General features: G+C 40.9%; 1 protein-coding gene across 1 annotated transcript; it reads left to right on the top strand.

The window, feature by feature from the left end:
- Positions 1-747: 747 nt before the first annotated feature.
- LOC103423192 (uncharacterized) lies at positions 748-19,519 on the top strand. The gene is made up of 12 exons (XM_008361264.4): positions 748-1,301; positions 1,977-2,041; positions 2,389-2,461; positions 2,598-2,616; positions 16,206-16,325; positions 17,069-17,138; positions 17,508-17,551; positions 17,672-17,713; positions 17,946-18,005; positions 18,211-18,278; positions 19,132-19,189; positions 19,317-19,519. Exons 1-12 carry the CDS (start codon positions 1,000-1,002, stop codon positions 19,407-19,409), a joined length of 1,014 nt encoding a protein of 337 aa, XP_008359486.1. The 5' UTR covers positions 748-999; the 3' UTR covers positions 19,410-19,519.
- Positions 19,520-26,016: the final 6,497 nt, after the last annotated feature.

A 26,016-nucleotide genomic window follows, 5' to 3' on the forward strand; every position in this document is an offset into this window, starting at 1 on the left:
TGTAATATGTCTAATTGCCCCTTGTATTGAAAAGTTAGTTTCACAATTGTCTCAATGAGTTTGAGAAAATTCATTTATGAATTGGCATATGACTGAACTTGACAGGTACACTGTCGGCTGCTTGTTTTGCATTGTTGCCACCCAATCACATGTTTAAAACCTTAAAAAAAGAAAACTTATTTTAAACAACAATGTTTGGTTTCACAAAATTGGGAATGAATTTCTTGTTAAAATACTTCGTGGTCGATTTACTGAATTTCGTGTTCATGATCAGAATAATTTAAATTAAGATCTTTTATTCAATAAAAGTTATTTTTGTAAAGAATCAGTTATAATTAAGGTTGTTTATGTAATCAACTGAAACAAATAGACAGACTGTTCATAATGTAATGCTTTATCAATTTCGACCATCTGATTTTATACAGTTGAACGACTAAAGGCTCGTTTGAAATGGTTTTAAAATGATTGAAAGCGTTTTTGACAAAAATGTTTTTAGAACCAATCCTTAATAAAAACTCAAGTGAATCTTGGAAAAGCACTTAAGGTACTTTTTCGAAGAAGCACAAGTTATGTACATCTTGTAGGAAACACTTTCAAGTGCTTTTAGAATCCAAATTTTTTTTCTTCTCTAAAAACACTTTCAATTATTTTAAAAGTACTTCCAAACGGATCATAAACAATCTCATATTTTATTGGGTTTCTAAAGACATATAATGATAAATAATGTGAACAATTCTCATTAAAAGTATAGAATTCCATAAGTTCATGACCAAGTGTTTCCAATAGGCATTCCAAAACATAAAATTATAGCTTGAGCCCATCATCCCTCAGTTCCAAGTTCCAACCAATCATTTGGTTTGGAAATCTAGCAAGTGCAGGTACTTGTCTCTCTCCAGTGTTCACCAAAGGTGAATTGATTCACAGTCACATACTTCGTAATTCTCAACTCAATCTCTCCAATTCCAAACCCCCCCCTTCCCCCAAAAACCCCCAAAAGCCATGGCCAAAGCTCTAAACCTAATTCCCAGTTCAATTTTCCCGCCTTTTTTATCCCCCACAATACCCAAAAGAAAATTCTGTACTATTAGAGCTACTACAGAGTCCTCTGAGACCCCCCAAACTTCAGCTTCTGTTCAAACCAAACCAGAACCTTCATCGCCGCCGTTAACATTTGCTCCTCCGCCCAATTTCAAGCCGCCGGAGCCGAAGCGGTTCGGCGTCAGGCCTGACAAAGTTTGGGACGTCTTAGGGGCTGCTCTTGCCTTGTTCTTCCGGTTGGGGACTGGCGTTTTCGTTTCTGGGTAATCAAATTTTAATTTTTTTTTTAAATTTTTCGTTAAATTAATTTTTTTGTTCAGTAATTTAAAGATTGTTGCTTTATTTGCACTTGGGTTTGTTTACCATGTAAATTTGTGCTGTTTAGCTTAGTTTGAAATCGCTTCTTGTGAGCGGTTTCGCTATGCAATAAGCTATTTGAGACTTGTATGGCGTAAAATAGTATTGATAAATATATATGATAAACTCCTAGTCTCGACAAATGTATAGTAAGCTATTTGATACTTGCAACAAAACACATATAATTTAATAATAATTTCACATTAATGCATAATAAACTCGTACTATAGTCATTTTCGTTGAATGGATGGATGTGGTGATTGTCGTAGCAATACGATCACGAGGTATTTGGTGTGGTATATTGCTGAATATCGCATAAAAATCGAACATTTTTTTAGACTATCGTGATATTTTGTGTTATACTGCAAAATCTCTTACGTGACGGGATATATAGCGCCATATATATTGCGCGTTTTTTCAAACTATGCTAATGCACCACTAAGCTGAAATTTTGAATTAGATATGTTATAATAAACTACACTGAGTATTTTAAGTACCAAATTCCAGTATAGTGCTAGCAAAAAACAGTTTCTGACTTCATTTTTTCTTTCTGCTTTCCTGTTTTGGTTGTACATTGGCAGATATTCTTTCTCTTTCGTTCCGAAAAATGATATTCCTTCGGACCAGTATGCTCTCGAGTTTAATGGTACGTGTTAGTTTGAGTTGATATGATTTATGGCATGCCCTTGTAAAATTAAATGAAGATGATTTAAGAAATTGTTCTTAAACGGCTGGTATTAGTGTATGTTGAGTCTAATCAGAACTAAAAGTAACTATTTTTAAGTTATGAAGAAGTTTTCCTATGTTGGCCATCATGATTTTTCCGTAATATGAAAGTTGTTTTTGGCATCAATCATCTTGCTGTCGTTGTGAATACGAATTTTTGGTTTGTTTTAATACAGTTTTTTGAACAGTAACCAAGAGATCTGATAACTTCAAGTATCCGAGTGTAAGAGGTTTCATTTTTTTTTCTGTCCAATTTTCATGTAACAGATTCTAAGGTCAAAGAGACTTCAAAAGTAGGCCCCCGTCCGGCGAAGCCTATTGAGATATATGAGTTTGAAGGGTACTGTATTTTCATCCCATTGTATTGTTTCTGTAATTTAATTCTTTTTGGTAAAATTTCTAGTCCCCCCGAGTTTTATCCATACCACTCTAAAACTGACTGCATGTATTTTTTTTTTCTGTTGGATAATGCACAGGTGTCCATTCTGCCGGAAGGTAACTTCAACCCCTGAAATTTCCATGTAGTTTATAAATATAAAAGCATATATATATATATATATATATATATATATATATATATATAGGGAAGTGAAACTCCGCCTATGTAAGTTTATCTTACATGGCCGGTTCCAAGCCCGGGTAAAGGAGGAGGGGGAGGGCGTCAGGTAGTCGACAGCCGGCACTCCACAGTTACGTCGAATCCTTATGAAAATGAATTCAGAACGAAATCGCGCTAAAGCTAGGGCGTCACCCGTAAGTGGCGCGCTGTGTGGCCCGAGCACAGTGATAAGTGAGCAAGGGTCGCTGTATCTCCATAGGCACTCGGATGCAGTGTTAAATGAGCAAGGGGGCCATAGAAACTTCTTTTCGAACGACTCCACTCAAAGTTGTTTGGGAGCATATGCACCTATCAACTTTACACGGGACACACAAAAGAAGTACTTTGATTCCATTAGACGGGGGAGGGTGAAGAAGCTAGGACAGAAGGGTAGAGTTCAGGAGAGTAGAATGCGTTTAGGAACGTGGAATATAGGAACCTTAACGGGAAAATCTATGGAAGTAGTGGAAGTTATGGTGAGGAGAAGGATAAATATTATGTGCCTACAAGAAACTAAGTGGGTTGGTCTTAAGGCAAAGGATCTAGAAAACTCAGGGTTTAAACTTTGGTACTCGGGCACAAATAGAACGAGAAACGGTGTTGGCATCATCGTGGACAAGACCTTGACACAAGATGTTGTAGATGTCAAGAGGGTAGGAGATAGAATCATGGCAATCATGATTGTAATAGGACAAGAACTTATCAATGTGATTAGTGCGTACGCACCTCAAGTAGGGTTGGATATGAGTTCGAAGGAGAAATTTTGGGAAGACCTTGGAGACTTGGTGCAAGGAATTGCTCAGACGGAGAAGTTATTTATAGGAGGAGATTTAAATGGACACGTGGGCAGGGAGACAGGCAACTATGGAGGTTTTCATGGTGGCCATGGTTTTGGGGAGAGAAACGAGGATGGGGAAGCTATCTTGGATTTTGCAATGGCATCGCCTAAGCCGATCAAAGACAGAATATATGGAGTGCAAGTTCAGTGCAGATGGAGGCCAAAACGAGTTAGGGGTGAGGATCGGAGATCAAGAAATACCAAAGAGCGACCGTTTTCGTTACCTAGGATCTATCTTGCAAAAGAACGGAGAATTAGATGGAGATCTCAACCATAGAATACAAGCTGGATGGATGAAGTGGAAGAGTGCATCTGGCGTGTTGTGTGACCGTCGTATGCCACTGAAGCTCAAGGGAAAATTTTATAAGATGGCAATAAGGCCGGCGATGCTGTATGGCACAGAATGTTGGGCGGTGAAGCATCAACACGTACACAAAATGGGTGTAGCGGAGATGAGGATGCTTCGTTGGATGTGTGGGCACACGAGAAAGGATAAGATTAGGAATGAGGATATCCGGGGTAAAGTAGGAGTAGCCGAAATTGAAGGAAAGATGAGAGAAAATCGGTTACGGTGGTTTGGACATGTGCAAAGAAGGCCTACTGACGCTCCGATTAGAAGATGCGACTATGGGACAGAGGTTCAGGGCCGAAGGGGTAGAGGAAGACCTAGGAAAACTTTGGAAGAGACTCTAAGAAAAGACTTAGAGTACTTGGATCTAACGAAGGACATGACACAGGACCGAGCACAATGGCGTTCTAAGATTCATATAGCCGATCCCACTCAGTGACTTGGATTTTCCAAGTCTCCAACCGAGAAGTTTTCCTCACTCGAAAAATTAAGGGAACACTACCCCAACCTACATGCTCCACTCAGAAAGCTTCAACATACAAGCTTCAACAAAAGAAAATTCAAAGAACTTAGCGAAGAAGGCTTTGGTGTATTTAACACAATACGTTGAAATGAAGGAAAACTTATTTATTGATATCCCCGATAAGCTACAAATATGTACATATACATGAGTCAAAATAAACAAACAAGATGGAGCCTTCACAAAGGTTGCTTAGGAGAAGTCTCAGCAGTCGGTAGAGCCCCAGAAAGAGAAGGCATCGGAGGGGGATCATTCGGAGCCTCAGTACTGGACAGAACCCTAGAAGGAGGAGGCATCAGAGGTTGATCATTTGGAGCTTCATTACGCGGTACAGCCCCAGAAGACGAAGGCAATAAATGCCTTTGGAACAAACCCACAAATCTCTGATGATCAAGTAAAACCTGACCATCAGTTTCCTTCATCTGGTCAAGCTTCCTCTTCATGTTTGTAGCATAGTCATGTGCGAGCCGGTGCAACTGTTTATTCTCATGCTTGAGCCCTCTAATCTCCTGTTTGAGACTCATCACTTCAGCCGCCAATGATTCAACTTGGCGGGTTCGAGCAAATAGGCGTTGGGCCATATTAGACACAGAACCTGCACACTGAACACTGAGAGCCAGTGAATCCTTAACAGCTAACTCATCAGACCGTTTGGAAAGTAGTCTGTTATCTTTGGGAGTGAGAAGGTTCCTGGCCACCACCGCAGCGGTCATATCATTCTTCATCACGGAATCCCCAACGGTAAGAGGACCAGTAGGGGAGACGAAGGATGGGCGCCATATGTTGTCTGGAGAAGGCGGGGCTGCCTCTTCAACAAGGTTCAAGTCAAAACGACGGTCGGAGGGGCCAGACATTTTCAAAGGTATTGAAGAGAGAAGAGGTCAGACAAATCAAGATCTTAGAAGTGCAAGAATGGAGCTTCTACTGGTGGAGATTCAAGTGTGCTTTGGAACTTAATGCCAGCCCCTATAAAAAGCTGCACTCGACGGAGCTTCAGACATCGAAGAGGCGCCTGCTCAGAAATCGAAGAGGCGTTTGCTTTCTCAAAAGCTGGGCTGCTTAGAAACCACGAGGGTTGATCTCATAAATCGAAGAGGTGTTTGCTTTCTCAAAAGTTGGGCTGCTCAAAGACCACGAAAGCCGATCTCAGAAATCGAAGAGAAGCTCGCTTCCTCAAAAGCTGGGCTCCTCAGAGACCACGAGGGCCGATCTTAGAAATCGAAGAGGCACCTACTTTTCCAGCCTTGTCAGCACCTGTCACACGCACACTCAGCTTTGCGGAAATTATGGGTATTCTGTCGAAGACTTCTGGGGAAGTAGAAAACACATGAATCTTACTGTCCAATCACCCACTTCCCACACGCAGCAATAGCTCATGGGTACCACAGATAACTTTGCCAAAGTTCTCTGCCAAAGTTGAGCACGTGAAGCTTGCAGCTCCCACTACATCGCTCTGACCAAGAAGGGTAAAAGAATAGCAAAGAAACAGAACTAACAAAGTTTAGACCCATAAATTTTGAAGGTCTAGCTACCATATTATTACCCACAAGGGTAAATGAACAGTACCACTGTTGGATAATTGGAAAGTCCCTGTGTGTCAACCTCTGTGCCTCGTGGCAAGGTAGACTAGCAAACATGCCCAACCTTTACTCACATTCGAGAAAACACTCCCAATAAGATTGCTTGCTCCAAAATCGAAGAGGCACCGTCCTCCGAATCTCGAGAGCCAGACTCCCAACATGACTACTTTCTCAAAAATCGAAGAAAGGGTAAAGGAACAGTACCATTGCTGGATAATTGGAAAGTCCCTGTGTGTCAACCTCTGTGCTTCGTGGCAAGGTAGACTAGCAAACATGCCCAACCTTTACTCACATTCGAGAAAACACTCCCAACAAGATTGCTTGCTCCAAAATCGAAGAGGCACCGCCCTCCGAATCTCGAGAGCCAGACTCCCAACATGATTACTTTCTCAAAAATCGAAGAGACACTGCTCCCCGAATCTCGAGAGCCAGACCCCCAGCATGATTGCTTTCTCAAAAATCGAAGAGGCATCGTTCTCCGAATCAATCGAAGAGGCGCTCACTTTCTCAAAAGCTGGGCTGCTCAGAGACCACGAGGGCCGATCTCAGAAATCGAAGAGGCACCGTCTTTTCTAGCCTTGTCAGCACCTGTCACACGCACACTCAGCTTTGCGGAAATTATGGGCATTCTGTCGAAGACTTCTGGTGAAGTAGAAAGCACATGAATCTTACTGTTCAATCACCCACTTCCCACACGCAACAATAGCTCATGGGTACCACAGATAACTTTGTCAAAGTCTCTGCCAAAGTTGAGCACGTGAAGCTTGCAGCTCCCACTACATCGCTCTGACCAAGAAAGGTAAAAGAATAGCAAAGAAACAGCACTAACAAAGTTTAGACACATAAATTTTGAAGGTCTAGCTACCATATTATTACCCACAAGGGTAAAGGAACAGTACCACTGCTGGATAATTGGAAAGTCCCTGTGTGTCAACCTCCGTGCTTCGTGGCAAGGTAGACTAGCAAACATGCCCAACCTTTACTCACATCCGAGAAAACACTCCCAACAAGATTGGTTACTCCAAAATCGAAGAGGCACCGCCTTCCGAATCTCGAGAGCCAGACTCTCAACATGATTACTTTCTCAAAAATCAAAGAGACACTGCTCCCCGAATCTCGAGAGCCAGACCCCCACCATGATTGCTTTCTTAAAAATCGAAGAAGGATTGTTCTCCGAATCTCGAGAGCCAGATACCACATACCACTTTTTCAAAGTGGTCTGACAGAGTTAAAACATGTGAAGCTGGCAGCTCCCACTACCGTGCTATGACCAAGCAGGGTAAAGGAATAGCATTACTACTTGTTGTTAGGGAGACTCCTATATATGTCGACCTCCATCCCCAACGGACAGGCAGACCTGCAAAAATGCTCAACCCTTCCTCATATCTGAGAGGGCACTCCCAACGAAGCCTTTCAAAATATTCAGCTTTCTTTCCCCCCGATAATACCTCTGCAAACAAGCTATACTAGAGCAAGAATATCTCATATCATCAGGGTTAAAAGCAAGAGTATCCCATATCATGCTTTTTCCCTGTCTTTTCCTTTGGCCTTGTTTTTACCTGCAAGACAAGGAGAAAGTGAGCAATCAGTCAGCACTTGAAATCAAGCTCCCAGCCAGGAACTGACAGCCTGGAACCCCTTACCTGATTACTTACCTGACATTGCTCTCGAGTACTCATCTTCAACATCTTATGTTGCCAGGGAAGATACCGCATCTGCTTGAGGAACAGATAGGGCAAGTGCGAAGGATACAAGGAAGCATGTGGAGACAAGCGTAACAGCACACGTGCCGATCCATCCATTACTCTGTCAAAAGCAAAAGTATCCCATATCAGCAGGGTCGAACGTACTCTAAATTTGATGGACTTGTTTTGACCCTCAAATTCTTCAGTCGGCCTTATACTCTGGAGGAAACCAGAAAACCCTCCAGCTCAGTTCAAGAATAAGCCTGTGGAAAGTTACTTCTTCAAAAGCAAAAGTATCCCATATCATCTCTTCTCATTTTTCTTCTCTTTATCCTTCATGCTGCTGCAAAATGGGGAGAAGGTGAACAATCAGCCGGAGCTCTGATTGCTTACCTTGTCTGTCACCTCTTTCAGCAAATCCCCTAGCTCGGCGACTTGGGGGACTCCTACTACATGGTTTGTATCGCGCTTGACCAAGCCTGAAACTACAAGTAAGCTTCAAGTGAAATTGATACATTACCTTGTGCATCTCCACCAGTTAAAGATACCACCCCTGGATGGAGGACGAGTACTTCCAGAGAAGCTGGCACATCTACCTATGAGACAGATAAGGCAAGTCAAGATGATACCACACTCCGATACTTAGAAGTTTCGTGATTACGAGATCATTCTCCCACAATATTTCCTAATGTCATTTGTACTCTAATGTCATTTGTACTAAATCATTCACTTGTACTCACTAAAGGAGAGCTTGAACCTAAGTACTTGTGTAAACCCTTCACAATTAATGAGAACTCTTCTATTCCGTGGACGTAGCCAATCTGGGTGAACCACGTACATCTTGTGTTTGCTTTCCTATCTCTATCCATTTATATACTTATCCACACTAATGACCGGAGCAATTTAGCGAAGATCACAAAAAGTGACCGTTTTCGCTACCTAGGATCTATCTTACAAGAGAACGGAGAATTAGATGGAGATCTCAACCATAGAATACGAGCTGGATGGATGAAGTGTAAGAGTGCATCCAGCATGTTGTGTGACCGTCGTAGGCCACTGAAGCTCAAGGGAAAATTTTATAAGATGGCAATAAGGCCAGCGATGTTGTATGGCACAGAATGTTGGGCGGTGAAACATCAACACGTACACAAAATGGGTGTAGCAGAGATGAGGATGCTTCGTGGGATGTGTGGGCACACGAGAAAGGATAAGATTGAGAATGAGGATATCCGAGGTAAAGTAGGAGTAGCCGAAATTGAAGGAAAGATGAGAGAAAATCGGTTCCGGTGATTTGGACATGTGCAAAGAAGGCCGACTGACGCTCCGGTTCGAAGATGTGACTACGGGACAGAGGTTCAGGGCCGAAGGGGTAGAGGAAGACCTAGGAAAACTTTGGAAGAGACTCTAAGAAAAGGCTTAGAGTACTTGGATCTAACGGAGGACATGACACAAAACCGAGCGCAATGGCGTTCTAGGATTCATATAGCCGACCCCACTTAGTGGGAAAAGGCTTTGTTGTTGTTGTTGTTGTATATGATCTCTTCTTAGCCAACACCTTCTTTAAGAAGAGAGAAGAACATGTGATCACCTACAAGAGTGGGTCGTCAAAAACACAAATAGATTTTCTTCTAATGAGGAAAGGGGATCGTATAACTTGTAAGGATTGCAAAGTTATACCAGGATAGAGCGTGGCTAATCAACATCGCTTGTTGGTGATGGATGTACATATCAAAAGAGTGAGAAAAAAGAACAAGACTTGGAAGTGCCCAAGGACTAGATGGTGGAATCTAAAAGAAGAAAAACAAGTCATTTTCAAAGAGAAAGTAATCACCCAGTGTGTGTGGGATAGAGAGGGGGAAGTTAGCCAAATGTGGGATTCCATGGCTAGTTGTATTCGAAAAGTAGCAAAAGAGGTGTTAGGAGAGTCTAAGGGCTTTGCCCCACACCAAAAGGAATCTTGGTGGTGGAATGAGGAGGTACAAACAAAGGTGAAGGCTAAGAAGGAATGTTGTAAAGCCTTATACAAGGATAGGACCGATGAAAATGGTGAAAGGTATAGAAAAGCGAAGCAAGAGGCGAAGAAAGCTGTGAGAGAAGCTAAGTTAGCGGCTTATGACGATATGTATAAGCGACTAGATACCAAAGAAGGAGAGTTGGATATCTATAAACTAGCTAGAGCAAGGGAAAAGAAGACAAGAGACCTAAACCAAGTGAGGTGCATCAAGGATGAGGATGGAAAGGTTCTTGCTACAGAGAACGCGGTTAAAGATAGATGGAGAGGTTATTTTCATAATCTTTTCAATGAAGGACATGAAAGGAGTGCTTCTTTAGGGGAGTTGAGTAACTCAGAAGAGTGTAGAAACTACTCTTTTTATCGTCGAATCCGGAAGGAAGAAGTGGTTGTAGCTTTGAAGAAGATGAAGCATAGAAAAGCAGTAGGCCCAGACGATATACCAATCGAAGTGTGGAAAGTTTTGGGAAGGACAGGTATAACATGGCTCACTGACCTTTTCAATAGGATTTTGAAAACGAAGAAGATGCCAAATGAGTGGCGAACGAGCACTTTGGTGCCTATCTACAAGAATAAGGGCGACGTACAAAATTGCATGAACTATAGGGGTATTAAGCTAATGAGTCATACAATGAAGCTCTGGAAGAGAGTCATTGAGCATAGATTGAGGCAAGAGACACGGGTTTCGGACAACCAATTCGGGTTCATGCCAGGGCGCTCAACCATGGAGGCAATCTATCTCTTACGAAGATTGATGGAAAGATATAGAGATGGGAAAAAGGATTTACACATGGTCTTTATAGATTTGGAAAAAGCGTATGATAGGGTCCCAAGATACATTCTTTGGAGGATTTTAGAGAAGAAAGGAGTACGAGTAGCATATATCCAAGTTATAAAGGATATGTATGAAGGAGCAAAGACTGCCGTAAGAACTCATGTAGGACAAACCGAAAGCTTTCCCATAACTGTAGGATTACATCAAGGCTCATCCTTAAGTCCTTACCTTTTTGCGTTGGTAATGGATGAGTTAACATGACATATTCAAGATGATATTCCTTGGTGTATGCTTTTCGCAGACGATATAGTGTTGGTAGATGAAACTCAGGAAGGGGTAAATGCAAAGCTTAACCTTTGGAGAGAAGTGTTGGAATCTAAAGGTCTTCGCCTAAGCCGATCAAAGACAGAATATATGGAGTGCAAGTTCAGTGCAAATGGAGGCCAAAACGAGTTAGGGGTGAGGATCGGAGATCAAGAAATACCAAAGAGCGATCGTTTTCGTTACCTAGGATCTATCTTGCAAAAGAACGGAGAATTAGATGGAGATCTCAACCATAGAATACAAGCTGGATGGATGAAGTGGAAGAGTGCATCCGGCGTGTTGTGTGACCGCCGTATGCCACTGAAGCTCAAGGGAAAATTTTATAGGACGGCAATAAGGCCGGCGATGCTGTATGGCACAGAATGTTGGGCGGTGAAGCATCAACATGTACACAAAATGGGTGTAGCGGAGATGAGGATGCTTTGTTGGATGTGTGGGCACACAAGAAAGGATAAGATTAGGAATGAGGATATCCGGGGTAAAGTAGGAGTAGCCGAAATTGAAGGAAAGATGAGAGAAAATCGGTTACGGTGGTTTGGACATGTGCAAAGAAGGCCTACTGACGCTCCGATTAGAAGATGCGACTATGGGACAGAGGTTCAGAGCCGAAGGGGTAGAGGAAGACCTAGGAAAACTTTGGAAGAAACTCTAAGAAAAGACTTAGAGTACTTGGATCTAACGGAGGACATGACATAGGACCGAGCACAATGGCGTTCAAAGATTCATATAGCCGATCCCACTCAGTGACTTGGATTTTCCAAGTCTCCAACCGAGAAGTTTTCCTCACTCGGGAAATTAAGGGAATACTACCTCAACCTACATGCTCCACTCACAAAGCTTCAACATACAAGCTTCAACAAAAGAAAATTCAGAGAACTTAGCGAAGAAGGCTTTGGTGTATTCAACACAATACGTTGAAATGAAGGAAAGCTATTTATTGATATCCCCGATAAGTCACAAATATGTACATATACATGAGTCAAAATAAACAAACAAGAGGGAGCCTTCACAAAGGTTGCTTAGGAGAAGTCTCAGCAGTCGGTAGAGCCCCAGAAAGAGCTGGCACGGGAGGGGGATCATTTGGAGCCTCAGTACTGGACAGAACCCTAGAAGGAGGAGGCAGCAGAGGTTGATCATTTGGAGCTTCATTACGCGGTACAGCCCCAGAAGACGAAGGCAATAAATGCCTTTGGAACAAACCCACAAATCTCTGATGATCAAGTAAAACCTGACCATCAGATTCCTTCATCTGGTCAAGCTTCCTCTTCATGTTTGTAGCATAGTCATGTGCGAGCCGGTGCAACTGTTTATTCTCATGCTTGAGCCCTCTAATCTTCTGTTTGAGACTCATCACTTCAGCCGCCAATGATTCAACTTGGCGGGTTCGAGCAAATAGGCGTTGGGCCATGTTAGACACAGAACCTGCACACTGAACACTGAGAGCCAGAGAATCCTTAACAGCCAACTCATCAGACCGTTTGGAAAGTAGTCTGCTATCTTTGGGAGTGAGAAGGTTCCTGGCCACTACCGCAGCGGTCATATCATTCTTTATCACGGAATCCCCAACAGTAAGAGGACCAGTAGGGGAGACGAAGGATGGGCGCCATATGTTGTCTGGAGAAGGCGTGGCTGCCTCTTCAACAAGGTTCAAGTCAAAACGACGGTCGGAGGGGCTAGACATTTTCAAAGGTGTTGAAGAGAGAAGAGGTCGGACAAATCAAGATCTTAGAAGTGCAAGAATGGAGCTTCTACTGGTGGAGATTCAAGTGTGCTTTGGAACTTAATGCCAGCCTCTATAAAAATCTGCACTCGACGGAGCTTCAGAAATCGAAGAGGCGTTTGCTTTCTCAAAAGCTGGGCTGCTCAGAGACCACGAGACGTTTGCTTTCTCAAAAGTTGGGCTGCTCAAAGACCACGAAGGCCGATTTCAGAAATCGAAGAGGCGCTTGCTTTCTCAAAAGCTGGGCTGCTCAGAGACCACGAGGGCCGATCTCAGAAATCGAAGAGGCACCTACTTTTCCAGCCTTGTCAGCACCTGTCAGCTTTGCGGAAATTATGGGCATTATGTCGAAGATTTCTGGTGAAGTAGAAAGCACATGAATCTTACTGTTCAATCACCCACTTCCCACACGCAACATTAGCTCATGGGAACCACAGATAACTTTGCCAAAGTTCTCTGACAAAGTTGAGACACGTGAAGCTTGCAGCTCCCATTACACCGCTCTAACCAAGAAGGGTAAAAGAATAGCAAAGAAACAGCACTAACAAAGTTTAGACACATAAATTTTGAAGGTCTAGCTACCATATTATTACCCACAAGGGTAAAGGAACAGTACCACTGCTGGATAATTGGAAAGTCCCTGTGTGTCAACCTCTGTGCTTCGTGGCAAGATAGACTAGCAAACATGCCCAACCTTTTCTCACATTCGAGAAAACACTCCCAACAAGATTGCTTGCTCCAAAATCGAAGAGGCACCGCCCTCCGAATCTCGAGAGCCAGACTCCCAACATGATTACTTTCTCAAAAATCGAAGAGACACCGCTCTTCGAATCTCGAGAGCCAGACCCCTAGCAGGATGGCTTTCTCAAAAATCGAAAAGGCATCGTTCTTCGAACCTCGAAAGCCAGATCTCCGACAGGATTGCTTGTTCGAAAACTGAAGAGGCACCACTTTCCCAACTTCAAGAGCCGGATCTCCTTGGATAAAGCTTGTCTGTAATCTTTACACGCAACATCAGCTTTCTAGATACTATAGACCACTTTTTCAAAGTGCTCTGACAAAGTTAAAACATGTGAAGCTGGCAGCTCCCACTACCGTGTTATGACCAAGAAGGGTAAAGGAATAGCATTACTACTTGTTGTTAGGGAGACTCCTATATATGTTGACCTCCATCCCCAACAGACAGGCAGACCTGCAAAAATGCTCAACCCTTCCTCATATCTGAGAGGGCACTCCCAAAGAAGCCTTTCGAAATATTCAGCTTTCTTTCCCCCCGATAATACCTTTACAAACAAGCTATACTAGAGCAAGAATATCTCATATCATCAGGGTTAAAAGCAAGAGTATCCCATATCATGTTTTTTCCCTGTCTTTTCCTTTGGCCTTGTTCTTACCTACAAGACAAGGAGAAAGAGAGCAATGAGTCAGCACTTGGAATCAAGCTTCCAGTTAGGAACTGACTGCCTGGAACCCCTTACTTGATTACTTACCTGACATTGCTCTCGAGTACTCATCTTCAACATCTTATGCTTCCAGGGAAGATACCGCATCTGCCTGAGGAACATATAGGGCAAGTGAGAAGGATACAAGGAAGCATGTGGAGACAAGCGTAACAGCACACGTGCCGATACATCCACTACTCTGTCAAAAGCAAAAGTATCCCATATCAGCAGGGTCGAACGTACTATAGATTTGATGGACTTGTTTTGACCCTCAAATTCTTCAGTCGGCCTTATACTCTGGAGGAAACCAGAACACCCTCCAGCCCAGTTCAAGAATAAGCCTGTGGAAAGTTACTTCTTCAAAAGCAAAAGTATCCCATATCATCTCTTCTCATTTTTCTTCTCTTTATCCTTCATGCTGCCTGCAAGATAGGGAGAATGTGAACAATCAGCCGGAACTCGAAATCAAAGTTCTGATCTGGGACTGATTGCTTGGAGCTCTGATTGCTTACCTTGTCTGTCACCTCTTTCAGCAGATCCCCTAGCTCGGCGACTTGGAGGACTCCTACTACATGGTTTGTATCGCGCTTGACCAAGCATGAAACTACAAGTAAGCTTCAAGTGAAATTGATACATTACCTTGTGCATCTCCACCAGTTAAAGATACCACCCCTGGATGGAGGAAGAGTACTTCCAGAGAAGATGCCACATCTACCTACGAGACAGATAAGGCAAGTCAAGACGATACCATACTCCGGAACTTAGAAGTTTCGTGATTACGAGATCATTCTCCCACAATATTTCCTAATGTCATTTGTACTAAATCATTCACTTGTACTCACTAAAAGAGAGCTTGAACCTATGTACTTGTGTAAACCCTTCACAATTAATGAGAACTCCTCTATTTCGTGGACGTAGCCAATATGGATGAACCACGTACATCTAGTGTTTGCTTTCCTATCTCTATCCATTTATATACTTATCCACATTAATGACCGGAGCAATCTAGCGACGATCACAAAAAGCGACCGTTTTCGCTACCTAGGATCTATCTTGCAAGAGAACGGAGAATTAGATGGAGATCTCAACCATAGAATACAAGCTGGATGGATGAAGTGTAAGAGTGCATCCGGCGTGTTGTGTGATCGTCGTAGGTCACTGAAGCTCAAGGGAAAATTTTATAGGACGGTAATAAGGCCAGCGATGTTGTATGGCACAAAATGTTGGGCGGTGAAGCATCAACACTTACACAAAATGGGTGTAGCGGAGATAAGGATGCTTCGTGGGATGCTTCGTGGGATGTGTGGGCACACGAGAAAGGAGAAGATTGTGAATGAGGATATCCGAGGTAAAGTAGGAGTAGCTGAAGTTGAAGGAAAGATGAGAGAAAATCGGTTACGGTGGTTTGGACATGTGCAAAGAAGGCCTACTGACGCTTCGGTTCGAAGATGTGACTACGGAACAGAGGTTCAGGGCCAAAGGGGTAGAGGAAGACCTAGGAAAACTTTGGAAGAGACCCTAAGAAAAGACTTAGAGTACTTGGATCTAACGGAGGACATGACATAGGACCGAGCGCAATGGCGTTCTAGGATTCATATAGCCGACCCCACTTAGTGGGAAAAGGATTTGTTGTTGTTGTTGTATATATAGGGAAGTGATTTTCACACACCCTTTTTAGTTTTCTCACGCACCTCTCTTTATTTATGGCCATGGTTGAATGAATCAAACGGAATCAGTGGCTAGGATTAAACAAGGGTGTGTAAGAGGCTAAAAAGGGTGTGTGAAATTCACTTCCCGTATCCATATGAAAGGTCCTTTTTTATTTTTTTCCGTAGTATTCTCTGTATGACTTGAGTCCATACACATGATATCATTACTGCACTGTCCCATTTAATCCAGTGCATCATCATTCTGTGATGGGTATAATGTTGAAATCTGTGGTTACGAATAGGTTAGGTGTTTAGGTTGCTTTTAGGCATTTAGTTTTAGCCATATTGATATTGAGTAGTGTAATTTGGGATCAGGCTATTGACATTCTGTTTCATCCAAGATAAACACTTTTTGAGCTTCATTGCTACCTGGCCAATTAAGGGATCCTCTAATTGTCAAGATTTTGATTAAATATGTGCATCAATGGCTCTTAAGGTCATCAATGTGCTTTTCAATTGATTATTATGTATTTTGATGAATACCGTTACATGTTCTTTCTTTATTTATGAATTGACATTTTATGTATGTATAGGTTAGGGAAATTGTTGCAGTATTGGACCTCGATGTTCTGTTTTATCCTTGCCCACAAGGTGGTCCAAACTTTCGTCGCAAGGTTGCTGAGATGGGCGGAAAACAGCAGTTCCCTTACATGGTTAGATACTGTACTCTTTAAATTATTGTTTTCCTTTTTATCATCGCAGTCAGGGGGGCGTTTGTCCTTGAGAGGGATGTAATGTAAATAATCCTTAATAATGGTAGACTTTATAATTTGATTAAAAAGAAAGCAGAATTTTTAAAGTATTAATGTAGTGCTTAGCAGCTCCAATGTATTAGCAATAAGATGGATCAAGTTGCTTTCTCTGTCTTTCATGAAATATCTATAGCAAAACTCTCCAATTTTTCGTGTACTCACTTTTGAGATTATTGCTTGTTGCCATTGTGTCATTACGAACCTGTGGCCATTCCTGGAGGTGTAAAATTTTAGCTATGTTTGGACGATTTAGTGCTGTTTTGAAGACTTTTTGTTTAAGAATCTCATAGGCAAATTTCCAAGAGAAGGGAATTTGCAGATATTTAGAATAAAAAAGGAAACCTAATAGATAATAAGTGCTATATATAAACATTAGAACCTTTTGAAAATATAGCTAAATGATTCCGTCAACTAAAGAACATTTGAAAAACACAAAGCTAACACTTAAGTTTCTCCTCGGCTATGATGATAAGAATCTTTCACACACAACGAAATATTAATAGCTCTCATAGTTTTTACTTCTCCGCATCATTCACTAGTTTTGTTTTTATGCCTGTTGTTACATATACCTTAGTTTCATCTCATTATCATATCACAATGGCTTTGAGTGGCAGCTACATTGCAATTTTTGTGTTTGGTCGCAGGTGGATCCAAACACTGGAGTTTCAATGTATGAATCAGATGACATAATCAAGTACTTGGTTGGGAAATATGGTGCGTGTGGTCACACTCATCTTGCTACAATCACGTTATTTCATTATGTTTATTGTATTACCTTCATCTTACAGTGTATGCAGACATGATAGGGGATAGATACATAATACAACTGCACTATGACGTTTGGGTACATTTTTATACGTTAAGTTTATGGTAACTATTTGTTATGGAAGCAGTATACCTAGGCTCTACAAATTATGCTTCTATATCGCGATGCATTTTCTCTTTTTATTTCTTTGCTTTTTACAGAAGCTACACTTTCTTGAATAAGAGCTTCTACTAACTATATTATTCATTCATGCCAACCATTTAACACCAAATTCTTTTTAAAATTTCTTACCCCCGGTCCCCCAAATGTTTGTGCAGGTGATGGAACTGTTCCTCTTGCATTGTCACTTGGTTTGTTAACGGTTAGCATTTGACTCGTCTCAAATTTTCTTTTTATCTTTAGAAAGTATATTTTTAATTAATTATTCTGGTTGTAAAATTGTTGTTTTTAGTTATTTATTTATTTCAACTCTCGATTGCAGACTTTGACTGCAGGCTTTGCAATGATTGGTCGTGCGGGAAAGGTTAGCTTGTTTGAATTCTTTAAGTGTGTAATTCTTTTCACAACCTCTTTCTTTTGATTCGTTGTGTGTAGGGGGTGTGTGTCCTCCTAGAATATGCCTAGTTCATTAACTGCACGATGCATCAAACACTAAAGTTTGCCCACATTGAAAGCCCATGTTAGATTTTCGCCATTATATGTAATTTGTTTTACAAACTTAATTGATCAATCTCTTGTTCGATAATTCCGTTCAGGGTTCTCGCTATTCTCCATCAAAACTACCACCCAAACCACTTTTAGTATGGGCATACGAGGTTAGACTGTCATGCTCTGTACTTTATATCCTAACTTATTTGAGGTCCTTATTATACATGATAGATATGCCTTGATTTTTTTTTTTTAAATATATGCATGTGTTGCTACCATGTTTATATATGAATTTTGGTTTCTTATATACATATATATACTGATACATCACACACAGGCCAAGTTGTAGTTTGAAATTTTTGTCTGTTTCAGGGATCTCCTTTTTGCAAACTTGTGCGTGAAGTACTTGTAGAGTTAGAACTGCCTCACATATATCGCAGGTAAATATGAGTAACAATAATTATGTTTAGGTCTTGTGTTATTATTAATTTTCATAATTCATCAAGTAGCACACAATTCTAAGTGAACTTTTTACTTGTGAACTATCTTTTTCGTTGGCGGTTGTGTGATGATAGCATTGGTTTTGGCTCTTGTATAGGAAGTCTTACAATATTGATAAAACTATCTCTGGTGCACATGAAGAATATTATAAGACCATAGTAGCAAAGCTTCATTTGTACATACACAATGTTTTTGATAGGAATGCGATTGAATATGCACGCGTGTGCAGATACACTCACAAGCAAAAACATTAGATGAACATAAGAACTCTAATCCAAGCCCCATAAATTTGTGGTATTTTGTGTCCCAGTGTCATATCTATGTTAATGTATGTACTTTTACAGTTGTGTCGTTCCAAGGTTGTGTATTGGGAAGATGCGATTTATTGTTACATGGTATTATGATTCTGCATGTGTGTGCTCGTGTATATGATTCATATTTATCTAACATGTTTCTATCTCTTTGATGCTACATTTTGGCATCAATTTTGAACATTTTTCTGAAAATTTAATTTTTCTAATATTTCCACTTTCTCAATCTCGTAGGGTTTTTATTTTTTTATTATCCACGTCTCTCTGAATATATCTCTGTTGTTTCTGAACTCGGGTATGGAGCATTATTTTTCCATTGTGTTGTAAAGGATTATCGCCTGTTTCAAGGTTTTTCTGATGCAAAGCGACCCATCATCTTTTGGAAGAACCAATTTAGCCTTCCTTTCAATGTCATCTGTTTCTGTTTTTGTGTACAACGATGTAAAGTATATTACTGAGAGATTATGAATACTCTTTTCAGCTGTGCTCGTGGCAGTCCAAAACGACAAATACTGTTTGAGAAAACCGGACGTTTTCAGGTACTTTCAATAATCTACAATGAATTCCTGAAGCTGTGGTTTTATCGTAAGAGAATGAAAGATTTCATCTCCATTTGACATGCCGTGAATTAGTAACTTGACAGTCTCAATCTTAACATTTTGACAGGCTCCTTACTTAGAAGATCCAAATACGGGGGTGGAAATGTTCGAAAGTGCAGAAATTGTAGAATATCTAAAAGCAACGTATGCTCTACAATAAGTAATGCTTTCCTAAGGCACGCACTTTTTTTCATTTATATTTTCTATAAATTTGTTGTGTATTTTGTCACGCTTTTATGTTACTATGAAATTATATATGTCTTCGGCTTATTTTGTGTTGAATAGCTTTAATTTCGTGTTCTGTCTGTTTGAATATTTTGTTGCGTGACATGATGCAGTAGAGTTATGTTTCGATAGTTGCAGTACGTATACTTGAAGTTTTATCGTAGTGGTTATCAATGATTTTGTAAATTATAGACTTTAGCTCCCTTCTGATTGTAAAAAAACTGTGATACGATACACCTACTTTACGTCTTCACAATTGTACTGTAACTAGTATTATTAAGAGAAATATGACATCATCCTTCAATTATTACAACAACTACTATTTATAGTCACTTGCTAGCTTACTCCTTAAGCTACCCTCCAACAACTTCTAACAATCTTAACAACTCAACCTCATCAACTAATTCCTTTATCACAACCTTACATCTGTCACAATTAGCTGCTGCCATTTGGCATTCTAACAGCACCCTAACAATACCCCCCTTGAAAACCTACTAACACAGAACAGAAACAAGCGCATTAGCATATCAGAAATTGACAATTTCGGGGAATTTAGTCTTCAATTCCGCATAAGGCTCCCAAGTAGCATCCTCTGGTGAATGATTTGGCCATTGCACCAACACTTCAGTGACAGCTCCTTGTCCTTTCTTCACCATTCTCCTTTCCAAAATTGCAATTGGAACATCCTGCAGAATTCCAGCTTCAGTGATGACAGGTAAGGGCATTGTGGGAGTAACTTGGCTACCCAAATGCTTCTTTAAGCAGGAGACATGAAATACTGGGCGTAATTTAGAGCTGTCAGGAAACTTCAGTTTGTATGCCACTGTCCCAATCCGTGCCAGAATCTCAAAAGGTCCATAAAAGTGAGGCTGCAACTTCTGGAATGAATGAGAAGCCAGGGACTTATGCAAATAAGGTACTAAGCGCAAATACACCCAATCACCTACTTCAAAACTCCTTTCTTTGTGCTTCTTATCATACTGAATCTTCATTCGACATTGGGCTGCTTCTAGATTGGTTTTGAGTAGGGACAACATCCGATTCCTTTCCAACAAACATTGCTCTACAGATTCTACCTTTGTAGTACCAGGTTCATAAGATGGAAGAAGTGGAGGGGTTTGACCATACACAATCTCATAGGGTGTCAACTTTGTAGCAGTATGATATTCGGTATTAAAACTCCATTTTGCCTACGATAGCTACAAGGCCCATTTCTTTGGTTGCAAACTGCAAAAACATCTGAGATATGTTTCCAGACAGCGATTCATCACTTCAGTTTGGCCATTGGTTTGAGGGTGATACCCTGAACTATAACAGAGTGCAGAGCCTTGTAAAGTGAAGAATTCCTTCCAGAATTTACTCATGAAAATAGGATCTCGATGACTAACTATAGAAGTAGGCATACCATGGAGCTTAAAAATATTGTCAACAAAGAGTTGAGCAATCATTGAAGCAGAGAAAGGATGAGCCAAAGCCAAGAAATGGGCATATTTGGATAGACGATCCACTACCACCCAAATCACTGTTTTGCCCTTGCAAGGAGGGAGACCAACTATGAAATCCATGGAAATATCTGTCCATACCTTTGAAGGAATTGGTAATGGTTGTAAGAGGCCAGATGGAGAAAGAGTCTCATATTTGTGTTGTTGACAAATTGTGCAAGCAGCAACCATATCTTTGACATCCTTTTTCATGCCTTCCCAAAAGAAAGTCCTTGAAATTCGTTTGTAAGTTTTGAGAAAACCTTCATGACCTGCAGTGGGTGTAGGATGGTTTTCCTCAAACACTTTAGAACTCTAAGTACTAAGAGGACTAAGAACAATTATGTGTTTGTATTTGAGAAACCCATTATCAATTGTAAACCGGAGATTAGCAATGGGAGTGGACTCTGATGAAGTTGATAACATTTTTTGAGTCTTCTCAATGATCCAAGAATCGTGCTCATTGTATCTCTTCTAATCATCAATCCAGGTAGAATAAGGATAGGAAATAGCCACACTCAACCATAGCACAAGCAGTAAGTACTGAGGAGTCAGTGGTTAATGGACTTTGAGAAAGAGCATCCGCAACTTGATTATCACAGCCCGGCCAATACTGAATTTCATAGTCGAATCCCATGAGTTTTGACACCCATTTCTGTTGAAAAGGGGTGTGAGCTCGGCCTTGCAAAAAGTATTTCAAGCTGTGATGGTTTGTGCGAATTATGAAATGGTTGCCAACCAAATAAGCTTGCCACTTGTGGATGGCGTGAATAATGGCAAACATTTCACGTTCATAAGATGAAAGGACTTGATTTCGAGGACTAAGAGCCTTACTTGTGAATGCAATGGGCCTGCCATCTTGCTGCAACACTGCCCCAATTCCATGACCCAAAGCATCGCTTTCGATTATAAAAGGTTTGCTAAAATCAGGTAATGCCAAGACTTGTGGTGACAACATATCTTCCTTGAGAGTGTGAAATGCGTTAATAGCATCCTCAGACCATTTGAAGCTGTCTTTCTTGGTTAAGGCAGTGAGTAGGCCAATTATCTTTCCAAAATTGGGAATGAATTTCCTGTAGTATCTCGTCAATCCCAAAAAACCCCTTAAGGCTTTAACAGAAGTAGGAACGGGCCATTTAGATATAACGTCTAATTTTGCAGGATCCGCAACCACTCCTTGTTTAGACACAATGTGACCCAAGTATTCCACCTTATCTCTGCTTAATGCACACTTGGACTTCTTAACAAAAAGAGCGTGCTGCTGCAGCATATCGAAGACAATTCTCAAATGTCGCATATGAGATTCCCAAGATGAACTGTACACTAAAATATCATCAAAAAATACCAGAATAAACTTCCTCAGGAATGGCCTAAAAATCTCGTTCATTAAGCATTGGAAAGTGGCTGGAGCATTGGTTAAACCAAAGGGCATAACCAAAAACTCGTAGTGGCCATTATGCGTTCTAAAAGCAGTCTTCTCAATATCACCAGGGTGCATGCGAAATTGGTGATAACCTGCCCTAAGGTCCAGTTTGGAGAAGTACTGAGCTCCAAATAATTCATCTAACAGTTCATCAATAAGAGGTATAGGAAATTTGTCCTTAATGGTGATCAGATTTAAACCCCTATAATCCATACACATTCGCCAAGTACCCTCTTTTTTCCTAACCAAAATAACTAGAGAGGAGTAAGGGCTATTACTAACCCTTATGAAACCGGCTTGAAACAGCTCAGTGACACACTTCTCTATTTCAGACTTTTGAACAGGACCAAATCGATAGGGTCTACTATTAGGAGGCTTATACCCTACAACTAATGGAATTCTGTGATCATGATGGCGGTGTTGAGGTAGGGTGGTAGGAGTTGAAAACAGTACCTCATATTCTTGTAATAATGATTGCAAGTTCTGTCGCTGTTGCTCATTGAGATTGTTGGATTGATTGTCACTGAGAAAATGATCATCACAAGGAACTTGAACAGGCTCTGGTTCTATTTGATATAGTACTGCTCCTACTATGCTTCCTTGTTGAAGAAGCTTCTGCATTTGCATAGCTGTAATATCCTCCATTTGATGCAGGGTAGATTTTGGGCTAGTAATACAAAAAGTTTGAGAGCCTTTTAAGAAATGCATGTATAACTTGTCGAAATCCCACAATATTGGGCCAAAAGTTCGCAACCATGGAACTCCTAGTACCATTTTGCAACCACCCAATGGAATCACATAGAGGTCTGTTGTACAACTGTAACCCTGAATCTTGATGGTTGTTTGCGCCAAGGTCCCTTTGGTAGCCACACGACCACCATCTGCAATCTTGACATTAAAAATGTGACTTGTATCTAACTGCCTTCTCAAACGTTTAACGAGATCCAAATCAATAAAATTGTATGAGCTGCCACAATCAATAAGGATCGTAACCGAGCAATTCTTGATGAATCCAGTAACCCTCATTATGTTGATCGTAGCAGGTGTAGGGATACCAAACAAAGCACATGCCGTGATTTCTGGTTCTTCAGTCTCAATGTCATCAGTAAGCACTCTATCATCCTGCTCCTGTACATCAAGGAGGAGCAATTGCTTCTTGTCACATGAATGGCCTCTGACATATTTTTCTTTGCAATGGTAACACAACCCATTTTTTCGACAATGATCCACCTCCTTAGGGGTCAACTGTTTGACAGTGTTAAAATTGGACCTTAAATCCGGCTGTGGTTGATTGTGGACAGTATTCAAAGCTGAAGATCTCGAATTAGGAAAAACAAAAGAGGATCTCGGCAAAGATTTCATCTTGAGATTTGATATAATGGCATCTATTTGTTGAACGAAAGAAGAAGCTTCGAGCACATCCCTTGGCTTAAGGAGTTTCACATCGTGACGTACTTCTGGTTTAAGACCCCCAATGAAGCAAGATTTGAGAAGAGTAGGGCTGATGTCCCTTGTGCGATTTGACAATCTGCGAAACTCGAGAATGTAATCTCGAAGGGTTCCCGTCAGTCGTAGTTTCACCAGATTCGCAGCAGTCTTTGAATTCGGAGGGTTCAAATTCTTGGCATAGCACCTTCGTGAAGTCGTCCCACTTTGGGTAGTTGGTGAGACATTTAGCCCATTGGAACCATTGAAGAGCTTCACCTTCCATGTGGAAAGACGCCATTTTTACCTGTTTCGAGTCGTCAATACCAAAGAAATCAAAATAGTGCTAGACTTTATAGATCCAACCCATAGGATCGTCCCCTTCCCCAAATCTGGGAAACTCTTTATAAGAATGGCGATTGAACATGATGGGTCGAATTCTAACCAAAATTAGGGTTTGCCCCCATCGTGCATATTCAGATCACTGGGCGTAGCTTCAGAGGATTCGCCACCGCTCGGACCACCGTGACCCTTGGTTGCCAACGACCGAAGCTGCATCAAGATCAGATCTTGACTGGACTTGAGATCGGCGATCATGGTTTCCAGGCTAGAGACTCGGGATTCCATGGCTTTTCTGGAAGCTTGTCGAGTCATACACTATTGAAGGATCAATAGGGATCGTTGACTGGCTCATACCAATGATACGATACACCTACTTTGCATCTTCACAATTGTACTGTAACTAGTATTATTAAGAGAAATATGACATCATCCTTCAATTATTACAACAACTACTATTTATAGTCACTTGCTAGCTTACTCCTTAAGCTACCCTCCAACAACTTCTAACAATCTTAACAACTCAACCTCATTAACTAATTCCTTTATCACAACCTTACATCTGTCACAATTAGCTGCTGCCATTTGGCATTCTAACAGCACCCTAACAAACTGCAATAGAAGGGGAAGGATATTCTCTTGTTACATTTTCCTTATTGGACACTGAAAATTTAATCGAAAATTAACGTTACTCACCCGTTTATTCATACATTGTTAAATCACTATTAAAGAATGCCACCTTTAAGGAAAGTTATGCTGTCATATTGTTTTCACAACTTTTTCTGATGAAGTTGAATTTATATATGCTTATCGCGTTAAATCAGGAGTCACCAATGTTGTTCCTTAAGAAGTCTGTAAAATCAAAGTTTTTGAATTATACAAGAGAGAGCTACCAATGTGGGAGCGATGTTTGTGTTTTTCCCTTGCGCTCCAGAATTTGTTCGACAGTTCTGCTTAAACATGTCGAAGTTCCTTTTGAGATCTGCCAGAACTCTCAAAATTTGTCATCTGAGAGTTGTTTGCAGATCCTTGTTCGTTGTCTAGATATATTCATCGACTAGATTGAATGACGATAAATGTTATGCAACCGAGAGAAAATGTATAGTAGATGAGTGAAGACACCGTTGAACCTAGGAATAAGTAATCTTCAGAACGTTTCTGGAGTAGTTCGTTATCTTCCTGTTACTCCTTGACAAAATGATCGAATCCAGATCTCGAGTTGTGTCGCCCTCCTAGAGGAACTGGATCTGCTGGTTCTGCTGTAACTTCTGCTCCTTATCCCTCTAATCTTCCAATTCAGAGTAAATTGTGGCAATGGTCCCTCAACTTTTAATCAAATTGGAGCAATGATCCCTCAACTCATTACCATTGGTCCCTCAACTTATCAAAATGTGTAGCTATGGTCCTTTTTGTTAACTTCGTCAGAATTTTGTCAAAATAAGTTATGTTGGAAGGACCATGGCTACAATTGGGGTCCCTCAACTCATCAAAATATGTAGCTATGATTATTTTAGTCAATTTCGTCAGAATTTTGTCAAAATGAGTTATGTTGAAAGGACCATTGCTACAATTGGGTTAAAGTTGAGGGACCATTGCTTCAATTGGGTTAAAAATGAGGGATCATTTCTCTAGTTGGATTAAAGTTGAGGGACCGATGGTAATGAATTTTTAGTTGAGGGACTATAGCTGCACGTTTTGATGAGTTGAATGACTAATAGTAATGGATTTTTAGTTGAGAGACCCTTACTTCAATTGAGTTAAAATCAAGGAACCATTTGTACAATTTACTCTCCAATTAATCAAACTTTCGACCTAGCATAAACGATTGTCGAAGGTTATCTGCAAAATAAATTTGTACCAAAAGGAAATTGCAG

This window comes from Malus domestica, chromosome 12 (assembly GCF_042453785.1).
Source record: "Malus domestica chromosome 12, GDT2T_hap1".
Classification (NCBI taxonomy): domain Eukaryota; kingdom Viridiplantae; phylum Streptophyta; class Magnoliopsida; order Rosales; family Rosaceae; genus Malus; species Malus domestica.